General features: G+C 42.7%; 1 protein-coding gene across 2 annotated transcripts in view; it reads right to left on the bottom strand.

The window, feature by feature from the left end:
* LOC119377260 (zinc finger protein ZFAT) overlaps positions 1–22,355 on the bottom strand; it is a 48,031-nt gene that overhangs the window by 18,881 nt on the left and 6,795 nt on the right. For both annotated transcript variants that reach the window (XM_037646825.2, XM_037646813.2), the window contains exons 6-14: positions 21,911–22,073; positions 19,079–19,352; positions 16,423–16,670; positions 12,712–12,912; positions 11,453–11,653; positions 11,094–11,288; positions 10,378–10,588; positions 5,119–5,297; positions 2,442–2,690 (exon numbers count right to left, since the gene is read on the bottom strand). In XM_037646825.2, coding sequence (XP_037502753.1) covers positions 2,442–2,690; positions 5,119–5,297; positions 10,378–10,588; positions 11,094–11,288; positions 11,453–11,653; positions 12,712–12,912; positions 16,423–16,670; positions 19,079–19,352; positions 21,911–22,073 — 1,921 coding nt within the window. The remainder of the gene's footprint in view (positions 1–2,441; positions 2,691–5,118; positions 5,298–10,377; positions 10,589–11,093; positions 11,289–11,452; positions 11,654–12,711; positions 12,913–16,422; positions 16,671–19,078; positions 19,353–21,910; positions 22,074–22,355) is intronic.

The following is a 22,355-nucleotide window of genomic DNA, read 5'->3' as shown; positions in this document are numbered from 1 at the left end:
AAAAACTTTATTTAGTCACAATGTTCTATTCAGACGTGATCAAACAATTTTGGAATCGGATCCCTCATGTTGAGCCTAATATATCTGAATTGTATTTACTAGCTTGTAACTATCAGATTAAGAAGATGCAGAAAAGAATGAAATGAGAAGGAAAACACAAATCCGAGAAAATCAGCAAATAAGTCACATGCAGAGGCTAAAGTCACAAACTACTGCCATGAATCCTTTAGCCCCCAATACAACACACAATTTTACAATCCCTCTAGTGGCAATGTGCATAAAAACCGAATGCTAAGAAAGTTTAGCTAACATTAGCCACTCACGTTATTCACAACTCACCATGAGCACATTTCACGGCTTCTGATCGAGTGAACCGTGTGTGCTTACACAAATGCCAGCTAGGATGACAGCTCTATCATCAAGCAATATACGATCAAAGCACTTTGAAAAAAAAGGCAGGGAAAATAATAACTGACGGAGTTTTAAATGTCAGGACCACAGCTTGGCTATGAAAGGTACTGCAGGAACTGGGGTCTTTGTATCAACCTCGATCACCCAGAGTCCTTTTAACGTGCACCTGAAGCACCTGAATCTAGATATATACAGTAAAAGCTCGTTAATTCAAATTTCACGAGACCAGAAAAAATGTCCACATTTACCGAGTGCCGAATTATCAAAAGTATCAGGAAAACAATAAACAAATGTCTGTTGCATCAATACATTTTCATTTTCTTGATGAATACGTAAATCCTGCACTTCAACTGATAGTTCATCCTGCACTGGCAACTGATAGTTCATACATCGTGATGGAGTAAGCGAGTTTTACGCCAGCATGCAGACTGTAACTGAAAGCTCTTCATCTTCAACAACTTCCGCCACGTTTGAGTTTTGTCACATTGCATGCATATTGCATGAATTCAAAACGAAGCCGCTGAGGGCCGGATCCACATGTGAACAAAACTGTGATCACTAACTGATGCAGTCTGCGCCACCTCATTTCAGTTGCTCACCAATGCTGTTTTCACTCTTTTGCGTCGCACATTTGCAGTGCTTTGCGCTCAGCGTTCTCCGAGGATCATCCGAATTATCCGGGTTTGATGTCATTAAACAATGCATATGCTGGCCGGGACCACAGAATATGTCCGACTTATTCAATTTTCTGAATTAACAAGGGTCAAATTAATGAGCTTTTACTGTACAAGCATTTTATTAGGCCTGTGCGAACAGCAAATTTTAGGTTCGAAGTGAACAGTGATTTGGTCAAATAATTTCAAATCGAATTTGAATAGTATATGTCACGTATTACAAAGAAAAATGAGCATGTTTGATATCACCCAACTAACCTGCACAATATTCTTTTTTCATTGAAACAAGACATGCGCAAATGTCATTCTTTTTGGTTCAAAGGAACTGGAAGCAACTTTGAATAGTAGCAGGATTTGACTTTTGGTAGAATGCAAGTGATAACCTGTAAAATGTTACATTTTAAAATTTACTATACTTAGAGCACATAAGCCGGTATAACAAGCTTTTAAACTTAAAAACTGATGAATTGATGTGACGGTAATATGTTCACTTAAACTCGAAGTGGGACTTCGCGGCAGTGCGGATTTTTCTTGGAAAGGTGTATAGACGGCATAGCACTCCTGGACTGCAGTGAAACCACCTTTGCAGGGGGGTTACATGCAGACTAATACTATACACCTATTCGTTCATTTCGAATACTTCGAAATTTCCAAGAATTTAAATTCGAATTGAAGCGAATTCGAAAACTGTAATATTCGTTCGAATATTCAAAGTGCTTGAATATTCGCACAAGCCTAATTTTAATGCATTCCACCCCCACAGAAACGCGGACACCGAAGCTGGTATGTGATCCCAAGACTTGTTAAAGGGCGCCTAAACCACCCAGAGGTCGAAATTTGATTGTCGTGTTGCAGTTGTGCACAAGTATTCAACAAATATGTAGCCATGAGAATTTTTCGAAACGGTGCATAATAGCGGAGTTATACGCGTTTCATGATCCGAAGCAGCCCTTGCTTGCTTCGCTCTTTCCTTCGCTACACACCATTCGTCGGCTCGTCTCTCCTTCTAGCCGAGTGCTCCTCCTCACCCTGTGAGGAGTACGGTAAGTGTGGCGAGCGCACATACCTGTGAGCAGACAAACAGGTTCTGTTTGTTTTTTTTCCTGACATGACCAGACGCGGGTGCTGACATCATGGCCAACACTGGGGATACCAAAAGGCCTGGAGAGGACAAGGGATTCTTTTTTTATGTTGTGGCACGCCCGCGGCTTGTAGCACTTCCGCATTTGACATTGTTGATCATGACGGCATTCTGAACTCAATGTGCGCGTTTACTTGAAATGTTAAAAAATGATCAGATGTGGTTGAGGGGCCCTTTAAGGATGCAACAGCCAAGAAGTAGAGGAGTGAACTAACCTTAGAGCCTGAAGAATAAGGGCATTTGGAACACTTGAATGGTTTGTCATCTGTGTGGGTAAGGCGGTGGGGATCCAAGTCGATGCGACTATGAAAGAGGCGACCACAGTCTGGACACTCTTCCTCTCCAAACACTTCCCGAATTTTAGTATATACATCCATACTGAGCTGCTTGTAATGCAGCTGTGACATTGACCACAGCCCTGTCACCGCACTACTGAGGGGTCCACTCTGCTGGGTTGAGGTTGCCTGCAACACAAAGCAAGAGTACAGGAGCACCATTGACGAGGGCAGGCATTTGTGAAATCCATTGTGCACAGTTCAACACGTGCTTTATGCAAACATAGTGATAGACAGTGCATGAACAAAGGAAGATATTGAGCCCGTTTTGACAAGTTAACTTCTAGTCTTCATCTCCTCGTGACCCCTTTGGTTTGTTTGGACGCCATTACCATGAAGGGTCACGAATGGTGATGTGTACAGCATGAAAGCAGACAAAAGTCAGAAAGGAATGACAGAAACAGTACTTATTTCCATCATTCCTTTTTCTACATTTTCAGCCTCACTTTTTCCACCCTTTGTCTACTTTCATAATTTGCACATCATCATGAAATACTACCAACTAGCCTTGCTTCAAACAGGACTAGTACCAAGTCTACTGATATTGAGGATTGGGCAAGTTAGTTTGTCATTCTTAAACTGGTACAGCACAACAGGGAAATGAAAGAGACAGCAGCGCCGGCCAAAAGGAACAGAGCCCATAAGGAGCACAACACTCTGTTCCTTTTTCTGGCCGGCTCAGCTGTCTCTTCCTTTTCCTTGTTGCACGGTACCAGTTTAAGATATAGTACCAAATCACTGTTAAACGTGCATTTGCTGTGCCTTCTACAAAATGTCAAATATGATTGCACAACGAAATCACATAACTGTCTGCCCAAAAATAGCATAACCTATCATTTTCAAAATGGCAAATCTGAATGAGGCAGGGCAGACAAGGCATACTTAATCAATTATAGTCTTGTCAGTAAAGGACAATGGTGTAAAAAATGATCATCGTCATCATAAGCAGCAGCCAATTTATGTCCATTGTAGAATGGAGATCTCTCCAAACAATTTTCAATTACCCCCGGTCTTCATGAGCCAATTTTATGTTAAGCCTGTAAACTTAATTTTGCCACACCAGCTGATCCTCCATCATCCTTGAAAGTGCTTCCCTTCCTTCGTCACAAATTTTGACACTCTAATAAACCACTGGATATTTGCCCTATGCATTGGGGGGCCTGCTCAGATTCCTTTTTTGCTCTTAATCTCAACCAGAATACCCGCTATACCTGTTTGCTCGCTAACAGTGCTGTCTTCCCGTGTCTTAACACTAAGTTCCAAGTTTTTGTCTCATAAGTTAGAACTAGAAGAATGCAACGATAGTACACTCTTCTTTTCAAGAATAGTACTAGTAGGCTGCTAGTCATCATTTGGTAACACCTGCCATATGCACTACAGCCCATTTTTATTCTGTAAATTTTTCTCTGATGATCATGATCAGGATCCCCTATATATATTAGGCCTAGAAAAACATACTATAGCACATTTTAGAGGCTGACTGCCAATCAAAAATTTTTGTTCTCCCGCCAGACTACCCTGAACATTACCTTCATCTCCTGTGTGTACTAATCTTCAATGCTACTCTTACATGGCTGAGGCTCTGAATAATCTGTAGCAAGCCATCCCTAGCATTACTGAACAGGATAATGTCATGTGCCAATCGTAGATTTCCAAGGTATTTACCATTGATTTTTACTGTTGGTCATTCCCAGTCTAATAGCCTAAATTTTTGCTCTAAGTCTACAGTTAATAGGACTGGAACGATTGCCTCCTTGCCTGACTCCTTTACTTGATTGGATTTTTCCCACTTTTCTGTGCAGAATTGAGGCAGCTGTGGTTCTTTGTAAATATTTGCGAAAATATTCAAGCATGCCTCTTGTACTCCTTAATTGTGTGATGCTTCTATGACAGCTGGTATCCCTACTGAATCAAATGCCTTTTAGCAATTTATGAAAGTTAATATTACAGGCTCACTCAACTTGAGCACATGGAAAAAACGCATGGAAGCATACAAGAATAAATAACTTTCCTCCATGCATCGGAGGGGACAAAGGGGGAGATTGTATCTACTGCTAGTGGCTCTCTACTCCTGGTGGCATAGTAACGCAACAGTTTAATTTCTTTTTAACTCCTTCAATAAAGAACTGATATGAGAAATTCATACTAGTGCAAGTAATTTCTTTAATAACTATAAACTTGTTTATTAGTGCCAAATGTCTCATTCCTTCGATGCCATTGTTTTGTTTAACACAAACCACTTGCTTGGTATACAGCTTTCAGTCATACTGTTTTGTGTGAGCTTTTAGTGGCGTCAAATGTGCACCAAGTTATGCTAACACACAAGCCAGATGATGTTTTCTGGCAAATTTTGCATCACCATAATGTGACGTATGGTTAAAAACCACAATGCATGTGCCACAACGTTACACAGCAAAACAATGCGAGAGCCATGAAGCGAGTTAAACCAATCATAGAGCCCCAAGAAGTTAGCATCTTTTCAAGAATGAGTGAACTGACACTTAGCGACATTCAGTTCACAAGCACTACAAAAATTTGGCAATATAAACAAACATACTTGTGTCTCAGTAGGCGTATCAGGGTCACACTCCTGGGAGTTTTCAGTCAGCTCTTGAGGTATGTTGGCATAGCCACTGGCAATACCATCAGGCTCAGGGAGATACCAACTTTGGCCAATCGAATCAGCAAAAAGTGACTCCAGTGTTGCATCACTTGACACGGTTGCTTCAGTGGTCACTTCAAAAAAGAAAATGAACAAGTACTTGTTTATGTTAAATCAGAAGCAAATGACAGCTGACCAATAACACCTTCATGAGACGACACATGCATCAATGATCAACTTGTTTTGACTACACCAATGTTTTCTGATTACCTGTCGTTGGTTGGCACAGTTCTGCCATAGGTTACTGCAAAGGCTGGACACATATTGCACTAGAAATCACCTTGTGCAAGTAGCTAATTAGTGCAATGTTGAAGACTGCATCTATGGAAGATTCCTACTACTTGGGCAAAACTCAAGCACTAAGTGCTTTAAATTCTACAAGTGGATCAGGTATCCCAAAAATATTTTGTTAATCAACTCATTTGTACAATGATGTGGCATGATGGCTTAAAGGGGCCCTGCAACACTTTTTCAGCATGGTCAGAAAACTCTGCCAATCGGTAGTCGAGGCTCCTGAGAACACACAGCCTAGAATTTACAATTAATTCTCAAAGTCAGCTAGAAATCACTCTCTCTTCTCTCTACTCATGATGCCATATACCCAAATTACTGCACCGTATACACAAAGTCCACAGCGGTTGGCTGATTTGAGCATTGTGAGCTGCATAGTTACCGTGGCCGCCGCGAGATGCCGCCACGTGCATGCTCGCGCGCTCACGATCACAATGAAAGTAAGCCGTGCGTTCGAAGAAAAAATGAAAAGAAAGTGCACAAGGTCACGACACGCGCTGACGAAGGAATGCATTTCTTGCCCCCTTGTCATCCCCCTCCCTGCATAGCTTTCAGTGCACTCACTGGTACCAAAGGAGGGAGGAAGTGCTTAAAGCACATGGCACATCCTGCAACTCCACTCGTACTTGATGGATTCAAAAAATTTTTGTGGCAGTCGATTTGTGAGGCAATGAGCTCTTTTAATGAGCTATTAGACGATTTCTTGGAAAAGTTTTGCAGGGACCCTTTAACACTAAATGAAAGGGAGTTTTAAAGGGCACCGGCCCAACCCTTGGGCTTGATGAGAAAACATCTCGCACACAGAATAGGAGCTGAGAAAATTTCATCCAAATTTTGTATTTATGCACAGCATGAAGAGTTCACAAGCACAATGAAACATTGAAATACCTTTTTTTAGCCACTGAACATTCTAGTATAAATATTGCAAAATATACAGCTATGATCTACTTCACAGATCATGAGAAGGGTTGTTGTTTGCCTGGTGGTGTACAGGTTCACTGTAAGCCTTTATCTAAGCCCCTGTACACTAAGCAATACTCTCTGGAAAGCAGGCCAACCTGCCATGAAATTTTGCTTGGTATACTCGGCGAAAACTTTTCGTGACAGCACTGTGGAAGCTACAGAACCAGAGCGCATGCCTGCTACCGCGCCAGAAAATAGTACTTTAGTTTACTGATAATTACGTGATTTGCCTTGCTGAAATAAATGCTGCTTTATTTAACATGAGGCTCAAACAGTTGCGGGAAGTCGTAGGTGAAATACAGTTATTGTTCACTTTGCAAGAATCCTTTCCTTTTCTTTCCATTTCTTAGACAGCACCACCTTTTCAGCAAGCCCGTTTTCCAAAGTAAACATGGCGTCCATGACGTGGTTGGCCAGTGTGCGGCCGCAAACGTGCTCTTTAGCTCTCCAAGAAAAATATACTGGTATTACGACACGAAAATGTACACTGAACAATCTAAATGTCACCCCGTTCGCATTTTTCGTGTATATGTTTTTCTAAACTGGGAGCAAGCAAAACCGAAATCAGCCGCAAGCTGCCGCACTACTTGCGGAGCAACGCGAATATGCGGAAGCCCCGCCTCCGTAGCCTTCGCTCTACTGTCAAGATAAGTTGTCGCCGAGTATAGACTAGATTACTGATCCCGTGCGAGTAAAACTGCCTACAAACTATTTCCATGCCGGCTTCTCAGCCGGATCAGCCATGATGAAATCAGAACTATCTTTCTTCTACAACAAAGTGGTTGGGTGCCTGCCAGTGGCTGTCAACTGACGTCAGATGGCACATTTTTATAGAGAACTGCCACTGGTCGATAAAGATTTATCTCCAGGCAGGATGCTTTGATCTGTGCACTCCTTCCTACTGTGACTGTGTATGCTAATCGACACAGTTAACCAAAGAGGCTGTAGCAGTCAAAAATCCGAATTTAGAATTTTCATCAGAACCGTGCATTTTTTAGAGAAACCAAGTGTCGTCAACTTGTGCTTGCATGTCCGCCCAATGGGAATAAAACAGAATGCTGTAGGTAGAACACTGCCACTAGTGCCGCCCCACTCTCTCTGAAATCAGGACGTTGAGTGCACTTGGGAAAGGTAGACACTGCACTATCATTGCTCTAGTTAGGTCTTTTCAAAAATTTATTTCGATGATGTATTTTTGAAAGCAAGTCTACTGATTCCAAAATGTTTCTAAGACTTGAATACAAAGGTGATTGAGGGGCCCTAAACATTTATTTTACAATACCTGCAACAACTGTCCTCCAACTATTTAACTTGCTGCATAGATATTCTGTATTTTCCACTCCTGCCGAAAACCTGGCACTCATGCTGGTAGCAGTGCACAAATCAACAAATTAATACAACCTGCAAACTGCGATTTGTCATGCAGGTCAACCTTCCTCAAGTAAACCAGCCCAAGTAGGACAAAGTGACAATGATCCACTAGAGTTACTGTATGAGTGACAATGATCCACTAGAGCAACTCTGCTACCTTTAGGTAGCAGAGTTGCGCATCTGTCTTCCAACGCCGCTAGCAACCATGCATTGCGGAGAAGCTGCCGCTTGGGCCAACTTGTTTATTTCTCGACGCCGCCGCTGCAGCGAGCTGAATTAACACTAGCAATCGACAGCCAATGTTTATCGTCGGTCTTCGACACGCCAGACAGGTTAATCGTCGACACGGTAGGCATGTCGCCTGCAAGAACGAAGTGCGACTTCACCGCAATACTGTGGTTGCTAGCCGGACCTGTGCGCAACTCTGCTACCTAAAGGTAGCATATACAGTGACTCTATGATCCACGGGTTATTTCTTCATTTTTAAAATCAACGTAGTCACAAAGAGAGAAGGCAGTTGGAACAGTAGCAGAAGTTCTGGCACAAAGCATGAATCCACAGTAAAGAGCAAGAAGTGAAAATACTGAAACCTCTGAATTTTAAAAGATATTCAGCGCTAGCAGACAAGGACGTAGGAGAGACCACACCACAATGCGCCAACTTCAACAACTTTATTTCCAGGAAACATCAACTTATTTTCAAATCTATGTTTTTAAAACCTATGTTTTCAAATTACATTTACCAACACGCCCCAAAAATGTCAATGCTAATATTTATTTGAAATCTCACTTGTGCTTCTGATAATAGTAATTGTTAGGGTTTTAGTATGTCCCAAAACCACGATATGATTATGAGAGAGACTGTAGTGGAGGGCTCCGGAGATTTCGACCACCTGGGGTTCTTTAACGTGCACCTAAATTTAAGCACACAGGCCTGTAACATTTTGCCTCGATCGAAATGCGGCCATCACAGCCAAGATTCGATGCCTCAACCTTTGGGTCAGCAGTAGAGCACTATAACCACTAGACCACCGCGGCGGGTTTACTTGTGCTTCTAAAGCTGTCATGAGCCTCATACCTAAGTGCAAGGGCACCAATTCTCTAATGAAAATTTTAGTGGTGTACAACATGGGCATAGCCAGGGTGGTGAAGGGGGGGGGGGAGTATGCACCCACACATACAAACACGCAAACGTACATAAAGCATGAGTGGACCCCCCCCCCCCCCCCCTCTCCGAAAAAAATTTCTGGCTACACTCTTGGTGCACAACCACTGTAGAACGGCGCCAGTGATGTGAAAATGGTAAAAACAAAAACACAATAACTCCCACGAGGCCAGTACAAAAAGAAAAAAAATTATAGCATGGCACAAAGACTGACTGCAAAGTCACTCACTGCATCCAAATGCAATAGCTTGAGTAAAAAAATAATATCATTATGTATCGGCAAAAGACAAAAGGGTGATTTCACAAGAGATCAAACATGCCTGTCCGGCCGATATTTTTGTTTTGCCTGGGTTTTTTATATGTTATGTGGGCACATCCACAGTGCACGGAACCGAAAATTTTTTTTCCAAAAAACACTCCCGGCACACCAAAAATATATTTGAAGGTGGCAGCGCGAGAGTTCTGTTTTTGCTCACTGCAATAATTTTGGATTTCAAGGCCAAAGTTAACTGGAACTTATAAACGTTGTGACGAAAATTTGTTCTACTGGTTTTAATACGCATTACTGTAAATTACATCCATGCTTTTTTTATGCCGTCCACAAAAGCACTACTATTATTAAGCACTACTACTTGCCGTAACTGGAATTTTAAAAAGTAGTTTTTTCAGTAATTCAGTATAGGCTTCTTTTTCTCTTACAGGTTTCTTTTTAGGTTATCCTTTAAGGTAAAAACAATAATGGAACAAGGCAGGACAACCTAGCAGGGAGCAAAGCAAAAGGCAGTGCTGGTGATTTTTCTATTCTAGAATTAAACAGTGTACAGTCAACTGCAAAAGTTTAAAGACCACGCAAGTGCTTGACCAACAGTCTCTTTACGACACTTCTGGTACATTAGCTGTCATCGAGGGTAGTGCTATTCCCAAGATGTATGCCTCCTTTAATTGACACTTTGTCTATTTTCTTACTCGGCAAAAATCTTTTTTTATGTTTCTCTTTATAACGTGACATGCTCTTAGCAGGCATGGCTACATGGTTCCGACTCGAGAGCAGTAGCAATATAACTTTTTGTCAGCCAGGTGCTTTTCTGTTGGTATCAGATAACAATGAAGAAGAAATGTGCTGTGTAGCAGTACAAAACTGACATGACAGTAAATAAGAACGAGACACATTTCTAGCCTAGCACTCTGGTTGACAGTAGGTGGCATACAGCTAGGTGGCGTACCGCTAGGTAGTGCAGATAGATAGGTTGGCACACACTTGTATTGTCCAGAAACTTTTGCGGTTGACTGTAAACATGCATAGCCTAATGCCTTTTCAAGGGACACAAAACAATGACAGAATTGTATATGGTGCAAGTGCAATACCTTCACTTTCTGGGGCAGCCTCAGACTGTGTGCTGGCCTGAGTTTGCTCAGGGGTGTCACTTTGCTCAGGGGCGTCGTTCTGCTCAGTGCTCATTTGTGCAGGCACCGTCTCTTCAGCAGTAGATACTGGACCACTTTCAGCCACAAAGCATTCAATGCTGGAGTCAGGCTTAGGGTCACTTGATGCATCCCGTTTCTCTAAATGTTCCTTCTAATGAAAGCCAAGATAAACAACTGTAACTATGGCATATAATTACAGCAAGCAGATGAAAATGCTCTTTAGCCTATATTACTGCATGGAACCGCTGTGGTTAACCGTAATAGTGAAAACTCAATGTTTAATGTAGCAGTCAGCTGCTAAATGCAGCAATCAAAGTTTGCAGCCTATCAAGTGTTTCAGCAAAAACTGTCTTGCTGTTGCTGAAACACTTGACAGGTTACAAGTAGCAGGAAAAGGGCTTGGAGGAACCAGCACTCTATCAGGATTTCCGAGCTTTTACGACGGTCCCACAGGCAACTAACTATAGTACTGGTTGTCTGAAATAAATTAATATGACTATGACTATTAAATATAAAAATAAGGGATTTGAGACAGTGCAGATCTGAGAGATTCGTGACACATAGTACAGGCTGGGCTACTGCAATTCTACTAAAGCTTATGTTCAGCTTATAGTGAAGACTATAGTATTCATTCCTATCACCAAGAACACACAAACCTGTAAATGTGCTCGAAGAGCTGTGGCACTCAAGTGCAAACCACAGCATACAGAGCAGACATACACAAGGCGGTGTTTCCTATAATGATTTTCCAGGTAGGTCCTCCGTGAAGCCTGGTAGCCACATAGACCACACTGGTATGCAGTGGGGGGCTCGGGGACATTATGCACAAACAAGTGACGATCACGATCCACCTAGACAAGAACATGGCAAAAGTTAAACACAGGCTACTCTTACAATGTCCCACTGGAACACTCGTGTACTAAGAATGTTTTCTTTAGTCAAAAAGGAGATTTGAACAGCAAGAATTCTGCTGAACTGTGAAGCGAGTGGTGTGCCTTGGCACTAAAATACTTACCTTCTTTTTAAACTTGCGATTGCAAAGGTGGCACACATGCAGGACAGCCATGTTCTGAAGCTGTTTGCTTTGAAAAGTTGCCAGATATCGCTTTCCCGCTGGACTTGTATGGTACTTGCGAACATGGTTTACAAGGGATTTGATTGTATTATAATCATTGCTGCACAGTTCACATCGCTGCCGAACACTGCTGTGTGTTGCCTGAAATGACCATAATAATAAGAAGGTGTCAAGAAGATCAGTGACAAAATTTATAACGGTTAAAATAAGAAAGTGTAAATCTTAAAGGGCCCCTCGCCAGGTCTGACCATTTTGAGCTGACGAGCGCAATGCCTACACTGGGCGTTCATGATAATGCCTGCCAAAATTTGGAACGCTGCATGCTGCAGAAATAGGTCAAATTTCAAGCTGAACGCCGCTTGCCCTTCGTCTCACGGGCAGGCGCCCAAAGAAGGACGGGATGACGTACAACAAGGAATGGCCTTATGTAGTTGTCAGTGCTTTGACGTCGCTCCTCTAGGTATACATCTGTGTTCTGACGTCATCCACAGTAGCGCGTGACACTGCGATAATTATTTGACACGACATGTTTAGTTTGTGTAATTTGTGGCTTGAATAGACGAATGGAATTTGAGAGAAATAATAAGACACACAAAGGAAATGTGTACTTGTTTTCCTTTCGTGTACTGCGAATCGCAGTACACTGCGAAAGCAGTGGGATGCGGGTCTAATCTGCCTCCCTTTCACATGCGTTCGTGTTCTTGCGGTTTGCATGTCGAGCAGACGCCAGCCCTGACAACACTTGGCGCATTTTTGGTGCATCGTCTCTAACAGCAGTTCCAGCGATGCGATGCAGTGTGTCATGGTAAGGATACATGATCCGTGCCAACGAGAGAAACACCTGCAGTTACTTTCTACGCATTCTAGAATATCCCTGAATTTGGAAGGTGTCCTTCCTTTCTTTTTTTTTTTTCTTTTTTAAATCGAGATCTGTATCTGTGCTGTATGTAATGTACTGCATAAAGTAAAGAAAAAAAACTAGAAACAGTTTATATCTCACAGAAAGCACGACGGCTGTATTCTGCACTGTCAACATTTATTTATTTCCATACCACAGAAAAATAAAATACACAACCAAGATACAAACAAACAAGGTAATAAATAGGCAGAGCAGGACTTCATTGTTTAAGTGCATGAACAGTTTCAACAATGTTTCAGAGTTTCTCTATTATAACGCAAACCAGCAAGCAAAAACTTACCTCGTGTTCAGCCATGTGACTTCTGTTGCAGCTCCTAAAATCACACCGGGAACATTTGAAGTAATTTCCAGTGTGTTTACGCATGTGCGTGTACAAGTTCCCCTTTGCATTGGTGCTGAAATCACACTGATGACAGGTGAAAGGCTTGAGGTCTGTGTGGATCAGGCAGTGTAGCCTCATGTGCGACTGCGTTTTGAATACCTAAAGAGGATAAAAAAGAACAAAAGAAGACATTTTCATGCACTCCTGAAATGAGAATTTGGCTACAGGAAATAAAAGCGAAATACCGGGTACAATTTCATTACGCTGCAATTATGACCGAATTTAAGAAAGTAAATTGATCTGAGTCCACAGCCGTACATGTGTAAATGTTGCAGGTCAGCAATTAATGCCAGCCCACTAGCGACCTTCCCTTTATTTTAATGCTTAATATTATTTTAGGCTGCTACAAAATTATACACAACACACAGGTGCTACAGTTTCGTGGTGAGATGTGAAACAAAAAGGAGAAACTTTATAAGTTTTATTGCTTGTACTCCTTCATGCAATTTTCTATTTGTGTAGATCAGGGGTCAGCAACCTTTTGAGGTGGAGGGCCGCATTGCATGAAGCCGATGTAGTGCGGGCTGCACGGCAAATCGAGATGGGGGGAAGGGGGGGATGTAAGAAACTGGAATGGAAATGTTTATTTTCAGCACGCACGTCACAAGGTTGCAATTTACAAACATAGGTTACAAGCAAAAACCCAATTTAGGTCAAAATTGCCCTGTCGGCCTTGAGATAGGAAGTGACAAAGGGAGGAATGGGGCGGCTCTGACGTTGCGCCGGGGGCCACATAATACTGCCCCGCGGGTTGCCAACCCCTGGTGTACATAAACTGCACAAGGGTGGAGAATGTGACAGGGCAATCCTGATGCCCACAATGGTCACAGTTTACCCCAATTGCTCACAATTCTGCAATAGATACAGTGAATTAATATCAAATTCAAGTAGTACAATACTTCTGATTTGCAGGTCTGCAGCAAGAAGGAATAAGATGAAAGAAGCGTTTAAGATGGGCATAAGAACAGCAAACAGAACAGTGTGCTCCTCTTCTCTTGTTCTTGCATCTCGCCACGGCGCCGCATAACATGTGGCTGACGAGTCTGTGTGTTGTGTATGATTTGCAATGCACATGCGTGTTCCTTTTTGTAAAGATGACGATTGCACCAGTAAACAAGTTTCACTGAAGCTCTAATCTAACCCCAAGAAAGCACGAGAGCTTTTGAAGAACTCCGGCTGACAGATTCGTGACAGTTCCCAACATCTAGCCAAACTAATACTATAATGTAACCAATTGAGGGCTAAATTGCAGAAGCACTCAGCAGTGTGACACGCTTATGCTGATATACACAAAACCTTCTAAAGTCCCAGCTGCTCTTTGTCATGTGCCTTTCTGATCAGAAGTGTGCTCAACCTGGTGCCAGCATGACAGATTATGAAGCAGGGTGTTTTGTCTACCACTTGACAATTGGTGTTGTTTGCCGCTCACCAAGAGTAGCTGCGTGGGTAAGGATGCGTGCAAAAGGTGAAATTGATGTCAGGCAGAGCTTTCCTGGTCTTTTTCTCGCGACAAATGCTCCACACACAAGCAATCAATTATATTAAAAATGCACAACGAAATACGTTTGCTTAATAATGTGAAAAAATAGCTGTGGGTTTGAACAGAACTAAGAGAAATTGGCAAGGTAGATCATAGTGCAGAATTCAATGCACTGAGGTTCATTACATTTTAGTAGGGGTGTGCAAATATTCGAAATTTCGAGTATTTTTCGAATAGTGTTTGCCATTCGATTCGATTCGCACTGAAATTTTACTATTCGAACTATTCGAACTTCCCAAAGACAAATGCAGTCAACGTCCGGTTGAAAGTCACCCCTTCAGATTTTCAATATGCTTCACCTCATTACACTCTCGTATTGCGGCAAAGCTGCCTTTCAAGCTCCGTTACGGTCGAACTTAGCCAAGAGACAAAGTACGATTGGAAATGGGCCCTAGATTTTCAATATGCTTCACCTCATCACACCCCCGTATTGCGGCAAAGCTGCCTTTCAAGCTCCGCTACGGTTGCAAATGTATTAACTCAAGAAAACGCTGGTTCCAATATGGAGATGAAAGATGTGGCAGAGTTGGGAGCTCAATTAAGGCTGTTTTGGACCTGAAATTTGGGCAGGAAGTCCGAAAAATCAGACGCCGAAGCTTTTTAGCATCCAAAATTTCAGATATTCTTATATATCGACGTCTACGAGGCAGATTTGGAACTCCGGACTTGAAGGGAGCACACCCTTGTCCGCCACATCAGTTGGCCTTCCACTTTAGTTGAAAGAGGAGGAGAGGCTGAGGAAATGGCATCTCTGCCTATCACGTGTAAAGTGTTGTCAGCAACACTTTGGTTGCACCAAATCATGTACATAAATACAATTTGGCCTCTACATTGCCTCACTCTTGATAAGAAAGACAACTATGAAATATGACCCCACCAGCGCTTCATCAACCTAGCGAAAAGAAACACTTTCATGTTGCGATCTCACAAGAACATACTTAGGGATTCTCTGCAACTTTTTCTGTAATTTCACTTTGAATTATTCAAAAAATCTTTGAGAAATAGGGTATTTGAAGATTATTCGAAATTATTCGATTCGATTCACACTCAATCTTTATTATTCAAATTCGCTTCGCACCCAAAATTTTGCTATTCGCACAGCTCTACATTTTAGTTGACAGTATATGTGGCAAAATGTGAGCAATATTAACGAGTGCATTCAGCCTTTTCAGTCTTTCCTTTCAGCTAAAACTGTCAGCTTCAGTCAATAAGCTCTTGGCCACCCTTTTTATCTAGTTCTGTGTAAAGAAATTTTGACAGACACAAATATGCTATTATTCTACACAGTAATATTTCAGTTTCCTGGAAAATAACATTTATTAATGCAATCATGACAGCAATCTGTTACTCCACTGAATCTATATGCTTCTATGCAGGGTTCTCCCCTGAAATTTTTTAGTGATGGACATTTTGAGAGCGAGGGGGGGGGGGATATCATCAGTTTAACAATTTCAAGTTTTCAAACCTCCAGTTTTCAACACACATCCAAATTTCTAGTTGCGCATTTCTGGCATCTAAGATGCACATAGAAAGCAGAAGTAAGGATGCCTGTGTTCTAGCGCTGGCACTGGAGTTCGCGATCTCTGAAACTACAAGGTCACCTCTACAGAATCCCTTTTACATAACCAGGAGGCGGAAGGCACGATTTGCTGACGTTCTGCTCGCACAGTTGCTACTTATTGGTTCCTCAGGCGCACATTTCAAAGGGGTCAATCAAAGCAGTGAAGCGGAGTGGTGGGTGGCATTTCCACCACCACTCACCATGGGGAGAACCCTGCTCCTATGGCACCAAAAGAAAAACGTGAGCTCCAGGCACTGCTACCGTTAATGAAGGACTCAAGCAGCATAGGTAGACTCTCATTAAACGGAACCTGAAGAGAACAGGCAAATATGTTCCATTTAACAGGAGTTCCATTTACTCAGAGATGAACAGAATACAAGTACGAAACCAATCATATCAGAGGCAGTTGTTCCATTTAAGATATTTCCATTTACTGAGAGTCTACTGTACAAAGGAATAGGGGGCAGAAGTCTTACTGAAAAAGAGTAAGGAAGGACGGGATATGCACCTTTTTGCAGACATTGCAAGAGAACACATGAAGATCGCAGACCTCCTTGGGAGCTGGACGGGTACCTGGTGGACATGTGATCTCCTGGGCTACCTGGTGCTGTGTGTACAAGTGGTCAACACAGCTAAGGTCAACCTGGTTTAAGTGCTCCTCAAAAGCCAGCCTTTCTTCGTCCCGTGAGAAAACTGGCACGTGTCGGGGGTCCTCACGCCAGTGCAGCTTTCGAGGAGTCAGTTCCTCTGCTTCTTCTGAACAAAAACAGTAGAATTGTAGGGTCAATGGTGAATGCCACCCACATGTCTCAGGAATTCAACACAGTTGTGAAGAAAAAAATTAGGAAGACCCAGGAAACAATACTCAAAACACCACAAGCAACATTTACCATGGAACATGATGCCACAGATATAACAATTTTCCAACTTACCCAGAAAGAAAAAAGCATTTATGCCTTCAAGGTTACACACTGCACAGAAGCTTTGTTACAGTATTTCAAATATTCCTCAGATAAGTTATTTAATGTCTTAGCCATTGCAGCCATGGCAGCTTAGAAAGAATGATGCAACTCCTTTCACATTCAGGATACACATATATTTCTTTATCCTTGTCACTCATGGTGGGCCGACTGGCATCATTTTTTTTTAAGTTACTAAAGATCCTAAAAAAAGTCCAAGAGTAACACATAGCACAGCAATCACACATATTATTTGCAAAGTCGGTCACACATGGCTAAAACATCGTTATAGGGGGTTGTCAACAAGGGGCCTCTTGAAACCATCAGTGGCTATTGCAGGTACGACATGCTGCTTATGGAAGATGTCTGAATAGCATCACATTGCAATGTATAAGATATGCAGCACTCTTTAGGTGTGAACAATTCACAGCTTGCTTGTGAGTCACTATTGACTACATGAAGTAACAATCGTGTGTGCCCGCCAGTCCACTGATGGCAGCAGCTAGGTATTGGCAGGACAATGTAACTTTGAGACACCAAAGGCTCCCCCCCCCCCCCCCCCCCCAGTGCGAGAGTAACTGGAACTTCGCGAGAAATCTGAAACGACTGAACTGTGCAGCAAAAGTAGGACAATGGCAGAGAGAGAGAAAGAGGCCAATGTTCTGTGCATGACCAACAGCTGGTGAGGCCTGTTCGGTTAGACAGGTGCCCGCCTGTCATTGAGTTTGAAGTTCCTGCGAAGCATTGGTTGCTTTAGCAGCACAAGATAAAACCTTCGCAATCAGTAAACATATTGTGATCTCACTTCGCGAATGTCCTCACCTAGAGAGTATATATCTTACAAAATGTGTCACACTGATAGTTGGGCCCTTCACTGGCCCTCTACATCATCAACATTGAGATGCAAGAAGCGACAGCAGCTCCACCATTGTTCAGAGATTTGGGTTTCCCCTAACGCTGTCTGCAATGCATGTACTACAAACTTGTCAAGTGCAGCACTAGAGAGATCCTAAAAAACCAAGGTATGTATCTTGCTATGAAAACTTTAATTGTAGATCATTCCAGTTCAATGTTTCTTATAACTATTGACCACTTCTTATCCGATGCCATGGTAATTAGATTTGCCATTCACAAGCTAAATAATAATTCATAGTTAACTGATTGTTATAAATAAAATATAATAAGCAGATGCTCGACTGTAAAACAGCATTTACTTGGTCCTGTTCACATAATATGACCAATGTTTTTGCAAAGCTCTGTGTATGACAGTTGCAGGCACTCTACTTATGTATAAAAGAAAACCGAGGGAGAGAGAGGTCATAACGAAATGGCAGGAAGGTTAGCCAGACTGAGCCTGGTTGGCTACCTTGCACTGGGTTTTGGACTGTTGAATAAATAGGAGTGCCAGGTATAGTATGCGACTCTTTTAGCTCAACTATAACTGCCTGTTGATTGCCACACAGATTTCACACAAAGCGAACATTTTGCAGTTGGTCGACACCACACTCCCGCACGTGGTAGCAAGTACCGCATTTCATAGAAATGGTGCCAGTTTTTGCTCAATAGCAGATCACAGCTTAGACAAACACACACATATGGGCGAAATCCAATGCATGTGTCCATCCGCTCCATCAGCCATTGCGTGTTGCAGACCCTGCAATAGTTTCGAAATGCTCCTAGGCATTGCCACTACATGCTACCGGACATTCGTACAAGAGCCGGAATTTTTTCAGCACTTTGATCAATAGAAAGAAAAGGACTTGAAATGGGTACTTAGCTAACATTTTGTGTGGCATTACATTTATTTATTTGTTGGCAGCGGCGCGCCACTTGTCAGGAGATGGTTACCACGTACAACTGTTTAGCACGTAGTTATGCCGCGTTCTTGTCAGGTATGCATAATTGATGTCTTACTGTAAATTATTCACCAGACCACCCTACTGCCCTACTCAAGCAGGTGATGTCTGCTGTGTTTGCTCACAGGCCGATGACAATGCCACTGTCGTGGGAGCAGTAGCAATCCAGCTACATCCAATCGGCAAAGCAAGGAGTTTTGAAAGTGAAAAGTTATGTAAAGATTGGTCAGCACAGCCTCTAGCAGACGCTATTTGCCATGCTAAAAACCAATGTGCCATGCTAAACCATCTGTGTCTCCCAATAAGGTTTCATCACCAAACACTATGCTTGCTGGTAGTGTGGCCTCACCTGAGCCTCCTTCAGCAGATTTGTCAGCTGTGGCCTGATCCTGGCCCGCAACATTCTCCTTGTTGGCTTCACCAGGTCCCGCAATTATCTCATCACGTGAACTTTCAGAGATGTCTCGGCAAAGGCCGCCTCGACGACCACCTCTATGTCCACCTCGACGACCCCGACCTCGAGTCCATGGCTCACGTTCATTGGTTCGGTGCAACCGAAAGTCTTCTGTTGTGTCTGCGTCTTTGGTATCTTCCTCAGGTGCAGCAATGCTTTCGTCGTCTTTCTGCAGAACAACCCAATAGTAACGGCAGTGATCTCCAGCCAAGCTGATCAGTGTTTCATGCTAAACAAAAGTGTGGTGCTAAACAAAGAAGATAAAGAGAAAAGCTAGACAAAATCTATGCAGCACAAAAATGCAATAAGGTATGACAATAAAGAAATAAAAAAAAGGACAAACAAAAAAATTGCAGTGGCTTAGCTCGGCTATGCCAGGATATACGTAGCGTTAGCAAAGGTTCAGCTGATTATTCTTAGCTTTCCAGATTATCTAGGATTAGCTTGATTGTCATGCTTACTGCTGCTCCAATGACACACACACGGTATACGTATTATGTGGCACATGCTTATTTATTTTTGCTCAACGTCAGGTCGCTTCTCTATTGCCACAAAGACGGCTCGGTGGTCAGTGAAGTAACACGCTGCCGTCTCTATGGCCCCAACACGGTAACCGCTAATTGCCAGGCAACTACTTCGGGATCCGATGAGATAAGCTTCTCGGCTCTTCTGCGCCGTCGAGCAGCATTTTCGCTCTTCTTCTCCATGGCGTTACCCACCTGCAAACGCCAGTCAGAGGTGCTATCAAGCGGCCCCAGCGCAGTGTCAGACGGCGAATGCACAGCGAATGCGAATAGCTGCGCGCGCGCTGGCGCCACTGTGTCTACGACGTCACTCCTCTTGAATGCGGCACAGACCAGCAGCGGCGAGCCACGCGCGGCGGTGTCGGGAAAGCGTGTGAGATGCCAGCGCCGGTGACCCAGCTGTGTGACATCACTGATCCTCGCGTATGCGCAGCACGGCTCATGACGCTCCACGCGAAATCGGCTCCGGCTAGGCAAGTGTAGCTAATGGTACAAAATTAAATGACATCTAGACAATGTGGTTTCTTAATTCAGGGAGAAAAAGAAAATGTAGCCTAGATTAGTGTAAGTTGTCTGAAGGCAATATTAGTAATAACTGCTCTTATGGATGAACCTTTGGCTTAAGAAAATAGATGTGCACAAGTTTATCATTATCCAGTCAACACTCGTTACAACAGACCGTAATCCAGCGAGACAGGTCCGTAATATCCAAAGCCCGCTTGATCTAACGTTGGGGCGACAATATGTAGTAAAACCCGAACGCAACCGCAAAAATTATGAAAGCATCAAAATTAAAATAAGTAAATAGATAAACAGGCTCACGCGACCATCATACATCCCCATACACAAATTAACATCTTGCTGTCCATACTTTCCGGACATTGATTGGCAAAGTACGGCAGTTTTTTCTAACGTAAACATCTGCACAATAACAAAATTAATGGCCAACACAGCGCACTGAGCTGGCCAGTTCCCCACCACTGATGGCAAACATCAGCTACGCTTTGTTTTTCATACAAAGCAGTGGTCAGCAGAATAAACTGATGGCTCAAAAAGATCTTTCACAACAAGCGATGACACTTGTATCTTTGGAGTTCGCCAGTGCATGCAGCCGTGACGACAATTACAGTAGGCTCTCGATAATTAAAACTTGAGGGGACCTCAGGAGTTTGTTTAAATCAATAGAAGTTCTCATAAATAAGGCTCTGGGCAAGATACCAACTAGCAGTGTGATTTTTATCGTTTCTCAGGGCTGCAGCGACACCATAGACAGCTCTTCATGATTTCCAGCAAAGCTTTTATACGTCAGCAACATACTCAAGTTACTGGTACTCATTATTATACAGCGCATGCACACGTGTGTAATGTGCTGTGTCCCGTGACAGCTGGAAGCCCCTTCTCAATCATAGGACGCTTTCCCGCATTACACCAATGCACTGCGGCAAAAGTTATTTTAAAAAGCGTTCGGTATGCGATAGACCAAGGCCAGATGGTCTCTTTTTTTTTGTTCCTCAGTGAGCATGAAATTGCGGTGTGCGTGGCTTGGATAGTTTGGCGGCTTTGCATGCAGGCATTCTGCTTTATTTGTGACTGTTAGTGACATAAAAATGCAAATGTTCAGCTTGAAGCAACAAAGGCAGCAGATCTTTTCAGGAATGGACAAGCAAAAAAAAGTTTGAATTAACCAAATTTGCACAATGGAGCATTTTGAACTAAACAACTTTAAAATACAATGAAAACATAGCTGGCCAACCAAAAATTTAAGATCTGTTTGAATTAACTGAAAGTTTGAATTATTGAGTCTACAGTGCTTGGAAAGCATCAGTGGCGAAGTGGCTGGATGTACCACTTGTCTATGTCGACCGAATGGCTAATGTTGTCTATGCGAGATCATCCCCTGTCTTTCTTGTCCTTCAAGGCTACCACATGCAGTAGCTGCACTATGCCAACATGGTGCTGTATGGCTGTTTGTCTAACCTTTGCAACCTGTGCTGGTTACACTACACCTAACTACGTAGTCCAAATTTTGGATAACTGGAAAGCTTGAAAGAACCAAGTGTCAATCAGCACTGCTTATACAGGGGGGAAATACTCTAGGGAACATCTGCTTACTTTGCAATGAAGAACACAAAAATATTATCCCTTTTCATTGTGTGTTTATCACTTACAACAAAAATGAAATGCAGGCTTGGTTAACACTTACCTTATCAAAGTTGTCAACATAGTCGCCCTTGGCCATACAGCGGTGGCCCAGAATGTGCCGCTCCTTGTAGAAGACTCGCTTGCAACGAGTGCAATGAAAGAGGCCATCTTGCCCTCTTGTAAGCGTGTCGGGTTCTTCTACCTTTTCAACAACTGGTGCTGGCCTGCAAATTGCTTAGTTAAGTCACAAAGAGAACTCGCAACTAACCTGACTGTAACATGCAGTGAATGCTCTTCATTTCGCCGTCAAGAAATTCGTGAGTCAATAAACACCTATAAGGTCATTCAACTATTACTTGGAAAGGTGTTGTAGGGTCCCTTTAATGAGCACAAATTATCCTACCTAATTTGCTTAGGCACCGGTCTCTCTATGCAAAAAGTGTGGCTCTCCTGCAGCATCAATCCAAACAGTTTTTTCTTGTAATATCAGCTTCTCTCCCTGGAGG

The sequence above is a fragment of the Rhipicephalus sanguineus genome, chromosome 1 (genome assembly GCF_013339695.2).
Source record: "Rhipicephalus sanguineus isolate Rsan-2018 chromosome 1, BIME_Rsan_1.4, whole genome shotgun sequence".
NCBI classification, from domain to species: Eukaryota; Metazoa; Arthropoda; class Arachnida; order Ixodida; family Ixodidae; genus Rhipicephalus; species Rhipicephalus sanguineus.
Note: the sequence above shows the minus strand (reverse complement) of the source record. Positions and strands in the feature narration are given on the sequence as shown.